Genomic DNA, 10,370 nt, shown 5'->3' on the forward strand with positions numbered 1-10,370 from the left:
ATGTGATCCATGTTGGGACCATGACCGTTATGTTGCCCCATATATATTCCCATCTTACCCCTACATCACTTAATAGAGGACATCTTTTTACAAGTACTTAAATAAATAATTTATTTAATCATAAAGTGCATTGTCCTATGAAATGGTCTTAATCTACCTAGTTATCTACCAAATATGCATATCTTTGACACACAAGTAGATATCATCATCCCAGGAGGAAACTTCACATACTTATAAGTATAACATGCATTTTTTAATGATTATACATTTGCTTTTCTTCTGAAGGTATTTTGATTTTTATTGATTTTATTTGAAGAAAACAACATTGTATACAATCAAGTGAAACTTGACAAACCAGAAATCAACCCCACCCGAGTGAAAGAGAGAAGAGCCTTCAACAAGAGCAAATCTTTAAAAGCAACAAAAAAGGAGAATGTCCTTTTCTCAGATATAAATGCTTATTCTATGATTTGATTAAAAAAATGAGGAATTTTAATCATAACTAGAATTTACTGATCAATATGAAAATGAAGTGTTAATACAGTATGTCCTCCCAGCTTCTCTTAACTGAAAAACAGCCAACTCCTAACTAATGTAAGGCTGGCTTGATTTTATTTATGTTCTTAATTGTGAGAACCACTGCCCTCCCACAATTCCAGTTGTATGATTGACTGGCTAGCATTAGACATTGTTGCATTGACCTGGTAGCCTTCAGAAATATGCTTCAAGAAGCAATCTTTTGCTTTAGCTCTTTTAAAATCTTGGTTGTCACTGTAGTACATTTCTTGGTACAGACCATCATCACAATCTTTACCAATATCATAGAGCCCCACTGCAAACCAGTTCTCATACTTATTATAATCGTTGGGCACACTGAACATGATGGCAAGTTTCTTAAAGCCTTTGTGTGCTTGTAACTCACAGATATTATAGGTCATCACTCCCACACTTCCAGAATTCGAGTCAGCATGTTTGCTAAAGGAACAGGCCTCTCTCATTTTTGGCTCGATTGTCGGCTGAAGTGGGGTGTAATTATATCCAGTGTAACAGTAGTACCTGTTCAAAGACATAAGGTATAGACAATTTATGGTTAACGTTTCTCAAACAAAATAAAAGAAAACATTCTACTGAAACCCTACATTTCAGAATTGTGCAGATTATATTATGTTCAGTTGAAACTCTGGTATAATATGCGATGGATGTGGCCATTTTTTAGTTTTACACTATGTAATGTATTGAAAGTACTTGGCAGAAAATAATTTAGAATCAAAACAAAAACAAACATTTTTACAGCATGTCTTAGCAGATAATTACTAACGGACAAAATTTAATTGCATTAAAGCACAGTGGTTAATGCAACCTTGTAGATCCCCAGACTGGGGTAATATTAATAAAACTTGGGTATACACAGAAAGAATCTTGAAATATGCATATGCCAGGCTGTAAAATCCAATTTTTTTGCATATGCATTTTCTTGTTTTTGCTGTATGCATATTTTAATGATCAAATCCATGCAAAGTTTTATAAAAGAGACCCTGGTCACTGCCAAGTCTACACTCTGCAGGGATTAGTTATGTTTGTGTAATGTTTTTCTAGATAACCTGGATTCCATAAAAGTGTATATTATATTAAGGAATTATTTGCAACTAATTTTTCCTTTTCAATACATAATAATTTGTGTCCAGAACGTATACACTACAGACATGAAGCAACACAGAATAGAGTGACAGTCCATTGCAGTGCCCAAACTCACACTTATAATCAATGGGCCTATTTTGGGTCCCCACTCAATCAAAACATTTTAGAAACATAGAATAAAATAACAGAGGAAATAAAGAAGTTGTTAGGTGCTCATCCCAAGACTATGGGCATATGAGAGAACCGTTCTAACCACTGTTTTACCATTCTGACCTCTAGCTTTTTCCTTCATTCATTCTTTTCCACAGCTTATCCAAAGCTGGGTCACGGGGCAACAGTGAAGCCCAAATGTTCTTTTCCTAGCGACACTTGCCAACTCATACTGTGGGACCCAAAGGTGTCACTAGGCCATCTGGGAGCTATAATTCTCCCAGCAAGCCCTGGGTCTTCCCTAGGGTCTACTCCTAGCTGGTCATGTCTATAAAATCTCCACAGGTAGGTGTCCAGATGGCAACCATATCAGATGTCCGAACCACCTCAGTCTCGATGTGGAGGGTCAGGAGCTCTACTCCAAGCCTCTTCCAGATGTTGGCGCTTCTCTACCTATCTCTAAAGGAGAGCCCAGCCACTTTGTGGAGAAAGATAATTTCAGCCGCTTGAACCCATGATCTATACCCAAAGCTCATGTTCATAGGTGAGGGTAGTGATGTGGATTGACTGGTAAATCAAGAGCTTCACCTTTTGACTCAGCGCCTTCTTCCCCACTACAGATCGGTATAGTGACCACATGACTGCACTCACCGCCCCAATCCGTCTGTTGATCTCATCCTGCCTTTTCCCTCACTCGTGAACAAGACCCTGAGGTTTTTAAACTCCTCCACCCGAGGCAGTAACTCACGTCCCACTCAAGAGGACAGTCCACCCTTTTCCCTACTGAGGACCACGGCCCTCTGACTTGAAGATGTTGATCCTCATCCCTACCACTTCACACTTGGCTTCAAACCATTCCAATGCATGCTGGAAGCCAACAGGCCCAACTCATCTCCAAAAGCAGTGACATAATTCTAAGGTCACCAAACTGAACCCCTCACTTCCTCGACTACACCTTGATATTCTGTCCATGAAAAGCTACAAACAGGATAGGGATACAAAGCACAGCCCTGGTGGAGTTCCACACCCACAGGGAACTGTGTTGATATTTTTCTGAGTGTGTGGACACAGCTCTCACTGTGATTCTACATGGATCAAATAGCCCTTATTAGGGGTCCCAGAATCCCATAATTTTCCAACCAACATACCCGGTCAACACAGTCATATGCCCTCTTTAGCTCCACTTTCTAAAGCTGCTCTTTTATGATGAGGTTGCTAAAATATATAGCTTATATTAATACTGGAAAGTGTAAGGCAGAAAATACCATTGGACAGGGTTATTTTAGAAACCTTTATAGGGCAGTTACATACACGGCCACATTCTCATTAGGCCAGACTAGAATTATTAACATGCTGAAAAAGTTGGAGGAAGACCTATTTGAACATAGTGGAATATGCAGACGCTACAGAGTGAAGTCCAGGCTGGGTTAAACTGGCTACAAGCAGCATATGGGAGCTATGCCAGCCAATCCATATTGCCATGTCCATAATCTGGCAAAGACATACTGTATTGTGTATCAGGGCCCTCAGATGATTAATGATTCAACACGCACTCCTTTTCTCTTTGTGCACACAAGGAACAGTTTGTATCCTCTTTCATAAGTTACATTTTCCATTAAAATATCAGGGAGACATGAAGAAAAAGAAAAAGCTTACTTTGGATTAGTCAGGTATTTAGTTGTATGGTTGGATATGACAATCACCATACTTCTGGCAGCATTGATGGTTTTGGAAATCTGCTCTGCAGACGTGCCTTGTAGGGTGGCTCCAGGTGAAAGCATTTCTGCAGCTATAAAATAAATTTTAAAAATGCAAACCTTAAAATTAAATTAAACAAGTTCTTCATTCTTTGTAATTCTTCAAAATTATACTTATTTTAAATTGTCTCGTGTTTATAAAGCAAGCATTAAAATGGGTTAAGAAACATGGTGTAGAATCAAGCATATTTATTGCTTAGTTTTATGACTGACAGTCAAATAACAGCAAAAGTCAAACGTGCCTTCCACAAATGATGCCCTGCACATTTACATCCATGGGAAAGACAATCTGTTATTTTGTGAAATAAACCAATTTTGCGCCATTGTTGCCTTGCATTTTAGGGGAGCAGTGGTTTGTGTGGCTGCCTCTCACCTCAGTCACAGTCTGACTGGAGTGTACATGTTCTCTGTGTTTCTACCTGTCACCTGATTCTGTTGGGCTATGGTTTATTTAAACACATAACCAAGGGGCAACTTAAAGTTGCTAATTAATGCAACGTGTACAGTTTTGTAAATGAAGCCAGAAAACTGGGTGTGGGAAGCTACAGTTAAGTCCATAGGTATTTGAACAGTGACACAGTTTTATAATTTTGTCTCTGTGCACCACCACAATGAATTTGAAATGAAGCAATCAAGATGTGATTGAAATGTAGACCTTCATCTTTAATTCAAAGGGTTTAATGTAAATGTTGTACGAGCCATTTAGGAATGGCAGACATTTTTATCCATTGTTCCCTCATTTTCGGGATTGAAATTACTTGGACATTTGACTGACAAGCTGTTCCATAGCTAGGTGTGAGCAGGTCCCTCATTATTTCATTTACTATTAAGCAGGTAGAAGATCTGCAGTTGATCCTGCAGTAGAATTTGTATTTGGAAGCTCTTAATATTAAGTCGAAAGAGCTGTCCATACAAGTAAAACAGGCCATTATAAGGCAGAGAAAACAAAACAAATCCATCTGGGAGATAGCAGAAACACTGGTAGTGGTCAAATCAACCATCTGGTACATTCTTAAAGATAATAAACACACTGGTGAGCTGAGCAACACCATAAAGCCTTGACAACCACAGAAGACAACTGTGCTGAATGCTCGCAGAATTCTTTCCTAATTGAAGAAAAACCTTTTCACAACATGTAGTCAAACCAACAATACTCTTCGGGAGGTAGACCGATCATTGCCAAAATCACAATCAAGAGAAGACCTCATGAAAGTAAAGACACAGGGTTTAACACAAGGTGCAAACCACTGGAAAACCTCAAGTATAGGAAGGAAAGATTATAGTTTGCCAGAAATCGTTTTGTTAAAAGCCTGTTCAGTTCTGGAACAATTATTTTGGACAAAGGAACCTAAGATCAATATGTACCAGAGAACAGTATGGAGAAGAGAAGAAATGGCTCATGATCGGATGAATACCACATCATCTGTGAAACATGGTGGAAGCAGTGTTATGGCATTAGCATGTGTGGCTGCCAATGGAAGTCAGTCACTGGTGTTTATTGCTGATATGACGGCTAGCAGAAGTAGCAGGATGATTTCTGAAGTGTACAGGGCCATACTGTCTGCTCAGATTCAGACAAATCTCATAAAACTGATAGGATAACTCTTCACACTACAGATGGACAATGAGCTCAAACATACTGTGACAGCAAACCAAGTGCTTTTCAATTCAAAGAAGTGGCATATTTTTCAATGGCCAGGTCAGTCAACTGACCTCAACCCAACTGGACATGCATTGCACTTGCTGAAGACAAAACTAAAGGCAGAAAGTTCAACAAACAAGCAGAACCTGAAGACCGCTGCAGTAAATACCTGGAAAGGCATCAGTAATGTGGAAACCCAGCACTTAGAGATGGCCATAGGTTCAGACTTCAACTGACTGAAAATGGATTTCAACCAAATATTGAAAATGATCATTATATTTATGATTATGTTAGTTTGTCAAAATATTTTTGAGCCCCAGAAATAGGGGAAGCATGTGTAAAAATGATTGTCTTTCCTAAATGGCTCATACAGTATTTTTGTTAAACCTCTAGATCTGAAGCTGTACATCTATCTACCCTTCAACTGCATAATGAATGCTTTATTTCAGATCCATTGTGGTGGTGTACAAAGTCAAAATTATGAAAACTGTGTCACTACAGAAATATTTATGGATCCAACTGTAGCTAAAAATTAATACTAAATGTGATATCATGCTCTAAATATTCTATAAGATTAGTTTATAATCTATTTATTAATTATACTGTCTTTCCAATAAAGAAATAAATGAATAAGAGGTATACTTGTAATATTTCATTGGACTGTCATTTGCGCCAGATTACAGCACACATTCTACGTGACATTGTTCAGTGGAGTCTATGCAACATTTAAAAATTAATTATCGTCCAGATTTGCATTATTATTATTATTATTATTATTATTATTATTATTATTATTATTATTATTATTTATTTATTTATTTTTATTTTATTTTATTTTATTTTTTTGCCAAGATCTTTTATTGAAAGTGGAACAATTCCGTAAAGTCTTTTCCACCACCTCCCAAAGACTTTCAATGGGGTTAAGGTCGGGACTCTGTGGGGACCAGTTCATATGTAACCGTGTTTCTTCGAGTTCCCTGAATTATTCTTTCACCCGATGAATCTTGACACTGTCGCCCCGAATCTAAACTGCATTAATAAGCATGTCAGGTATAGGCGTTACATTAAAGGGCGAGGTGGGCAGCTTGTTCCACTAGCGAGTTTATTAACAGTTATTACTGAAAAGAAAAAATGACGCAGTTGTTTCAAATTGATTTTCCTACCTGCGACTCTGTGGATTTCCTCTTTGGTGTTTTTTTTTTTTTTTATCTGTTTCGGGAGCACAGCCTGTGTTTTTTTTAGACGCACTCCTTAAAATTAGGCACCCTTTTTAATTGCTTTGCAGATATGGTATTTCTAATATATATATATATATATATATATATATATATATATATATATATATATATATATATATATATATATATATATATATATATAAAGTCCACGATTTGCGAACTCAAAGCCACGATGTGTTTACTCAGAACATGGGACGTTTTAGAAGGATGTTCAGATACCTTAAAACCTCGAATGCAGAACGACAAAGCATGCAGATACTCCAATGGACACGCCAATCGTGGTCAAATTGCATTTCTCTGGACTGAATTCGGCGAAGGAGTTTTGCTTCTATGTCGATTGCTCGTTCAGGAATAGGGGCGAGACATTTTAACATTTTATCGGATTTTCGGCTTCTTAAATACTGTAGATGGGATCATCATTTCTGACGGGACATTTGCGAACTTTGTTTGTATGATTGGATGCTTTACGGTGGACTCAAAAAGCTTTAATCCTTCGCGTTAAGAGAGAAAGAGAGAGGAATGCGACGTTACTTTGCTTTTATACCTTACATAGAACTTAAGTTTTAACCCTGAAAGACACTGAGACGGCTAAGGTTTCAATTTTTTATTGCATTTTTTCTGCATGCCATCAGATTTGACAATCTATCCTGTAACTAGATTTTGTTCTGTATTCATATGTGCAAGTTTAGTAACTTTCAAACCTATTTCATTTGCTGCTTAGACTTTACGAATGTAGTGTTTTCCGGTTCAACCTGCTGCTAATATGTACAGACTACTGGAACAATATCAGTTTACCACTGGCATAAATAAAGTTTCAATCAAAATCTTATGCCTATCAAATCCATTATTATTTAAATTACATTATCATGTAACGTAATGTGATATTAAAACCTGCAATAATAATCAGTCAAGCGGTAAAATTAATATCTTACCTTTCTATAATTTACTTACTTAGACCGAGTTGAAGAATATATCAGTAGGTGCTCTTACAGCTGAGACAGATGACCACATTGAACTGTTTGTCAGAGCACTAACAATTTAACTGCTGCAGTCCCTCCCACTCGTCAGATCTCGTCAGATTCTCCACCCTTATCCTTCTGGAATTATTTTTTACGAAAGCGTATATAAAGCCACATCTGGTTTCGATTTCGTTCATACACCTTAAAAGATTCGAGCATTGCATACACAATTGTCACCTGTGAATGAGCTGCAGAGACGCTCGTTCAAACGGGCTCCTAATTGCTGCGTGCCAAGCGTATAAGTAAAGACGAACAACTTTTTTTTTTACCTTGCAACATTCCGTGGAGGAGGAAGTGGTCTTGTATTGAGTTCTGTACAAGCTCTGACTGTGAAGCATCAATGATTTTGAGGTTCAATGAACATTTTTGACGCGGTGGATGTGGGAGACTTATACAACACCGGCCCAGACGGCATCATGTTTCAGGTCGTGAAGGCACTGCACCACACATTTGACACGGGTGTACACACATCTTCATCTTGTCCCTGTGTTTATATATGATGCTTTTAAGAAAACCACAATCATGCCAGTGGCAAAGAAAACTGTAATTTCCAGCCTGAATGACTATCGGCCATGCGCGTTAACCTCTGTGGCAGTTAAAGTGTCTAAATAAACGGGTCATTAAATAAACCGATTTACCTAATATGGGTGTACATGACATTTTATTTTTGTCCCATGCCTTTCAAGCTGAACAATTTTTATAACTGTGACCAGTTACGTACAGTGCCGTTTCTTTTAACGAATTGTGCCGCTGTCACCGCTACAATGAGAGCTTTCCATTGCATCTTCCATTGTGCAGGTATATCTCCACGTGCAACAGAAACATAAATTCACTGCAGGTGAACCAGAAAAACATAATGCACTGGACCTCGGGAGTTGTTCGGCAGGAGGAGTTAACTGAGACCATTACATAACACACTTTTCTTGAGGTGAATTCATTAACGCATTTTTTTTCTTTTGCTATTTATTAGATAAGGTACTTTAAGGATTCCAGAGGTCTGACCATTGAGCATTCAAAGCAATTCAAAGAAAATAATACAATTCACACAAAAGCTAAGAGAAAACTGACAATATACAGAAAAAACAAACAAAAAAATTTGGTCTATGATGTTTTGTTTCATGGTCGATTCTTACTTATGGTTCTTTGGATTTCTATATTGGCACAGCATACATAAGAACACTGTATGCCTCTATACCTTTCTAGTTTCAAACAGTCTATCTTTCAGTTATATTAGAAGTTCAATGTGCCAGGAATATTCCACTAAAATGTTAGTTTATAGCTTCCCATAGCTATGAAAAGCTATGTACTGTATATGTATGTGAATGTAATATTACCTTCCTAGGATAGGCTCTTATTCCTGAAGGCATTTTTCAACAATTTCTGCCTGAGGGGAAAACACTAAACTAAACCCTCATTGTTTGCAAAATAAATGAAGGACAGTCAATTTTTCACTAACACCTGAAAAATAACTTCTCAAATGTGATAGAAGTTGTGTTTGTGTCAAAGTTCAACATTCCTTTACTTAGTAACTGCTGCTAAACTAGAAAAAAAAAATAGCGTCCACAGTGATTTGTTTCAAATGTTTGTTTTCTGATACAGTATATCTCATATACAAGCAAAGCCAGGTTCACTGGAAGGGTGCAACTAAAAGAAAATCACACCAGATGTCATGTGAGTACATGTGTGCTGTAACTGTTGTGCAATTTGGGGAAAGCTATGTGTTTTAACGCATCTCTGAGAGTTTAACCTGTCCCCACCTGTTTCAAGAACACAGCCATCATCCCTGCCCCAAAGAAAATGAAGTAGACTGCCCTAATGATTACCGCCCAGTATCACTTACTCCCATAGCCATGAAGTGCTTGGAGAGGCTGGTGTTAGAACACATCAAGGACATCATCGCTGACAGTCTGGACCCCTTCCAGTTTGCCTACCATTGCAACAGGTTCACTGAGGATGTCATCTCCATAACACTTCACACCACCCTGTCTCTTCTGGAGAACAAGAACTGTTATGTCAGGCTGCTGTTTGTGGACTACAGCTCTGCATTTAACACCGTCATTCGATCCCAGCTCATCGCTAAACTCCTGGATCTGGGGCTTAGCTCTTCACTGTGCAACTGGGTACTGGAATTCCTCACCGCAGACCTCAGCAAGTGAGTATTGGTGGAAAAACCTCCTCCTTCATCAGCATCAGGTGTACTGTGGAATCCATCCTGACAGGATGCATCACATCCTGGTACAGAAACTGCTCAGTTCAGGACTGCAGAGCTCTGCAGCGTGGTGAACACAGCACAGCAGATCATGGACACACAGCTACCTGCGATCCATGACATCCACACTACATGCTGTCTCAGGAAAGTGAACCGTATCAGGTGGGACCCCAGCCACCCTGCACTGTCACTTTTCACCCTCCTCCCATCTGGGAAGCAACTAAAGTCCATTCGGATGCGCACCTCCAGGTTCAGGAACAGTTTCTACCCAACTGCAATCAGACTCATGAACAATCAGTAACCTTGTGTCACCTCCACTGCTACCTGCACATATACTTCTGCCACTGTCTCTATTTATTCCTAGGATTCTGGTTTTATTTATTTACTTATTTATATTCATTTATTTATTGTTTTTTTGTCTATTTTCACTGTCTGTGGGGCACATGCAAGCAAGCATTTCACTGTACATTGAAAATTGTGAAAATTGAAATTGAAAATTGTGTTTGAGTAAGATATGATTACTCTGTTCCATTTCACATAATAGTACTGGCCTGCATAGTTTCTGCTAAAAATTCAAGTTTGCATCGGCAGAGTCTCACAGCCAGCACGTCAGATTAGATTTTTAAATTAGAGTCCAGTCAGGTAAAGTGACTTCGCCTGCATCACCCATTGTGTGGATGGTGGGAGTGAACCTGTAGCTTCAAGTCCAACAAGGCC

General features: G+C 38.4%; 1 protein-coding gene across 2 annotated transcripts; it reads right to left on the reverse strand.

Annotated features, from left to right (window-relative positions):
- Positions 1–582: 582 nt before the first annotated feature.
- LOC120536245 (bryoporin-like) lies at positions 583–7,451 on the reverse strand. 2 transcript variants are annotated; one of them, XM_039764567.1, is made up of 3 exons: positions 7,377–7,451; positions 3,445–3,577; positions 583–1,056 (listed from the first exon to the last, which is right to left on the reverse strand). In XM_039764567.1, exons 2-3 carry the CDS (start codon positions 3,567–3,569, stop codon positions 624–626), a joined length of 558 nt encoding a protein of 185 aa, XP_039620501.1. In that variant the 5' UTR covers positions 3,570–3,577; positions 7,377–7,451; the 3' UTR covers positions 583–623. The 2 variants fall into 2 exon arrangements, with proteins under 2 accessions (XP_039620501.1, XP_039620502.1); XM_039764568.1 differs by having other exon boundaries at positions 7,358–7,402.
- Between the last annotated feature and the right edge of the window lie 2,919 nt (positions 7,452–10,370).

The sequence above is a fragment of the Polypterus senegalus genome, chromosome 10 (genome assembly GCF_016835505.1).
Source record: "Polypterus senegalus isolate Bchr_013 chromosome 10, ASM1683550v1, whole genome shotgun sequence".
NCBI classification, from domain to species: Eukaryota; Metazoa; Chordata; class Cladistia; order Polypteriformes; family Polypteridae; genus Polypterus; species Polypterus senegalus.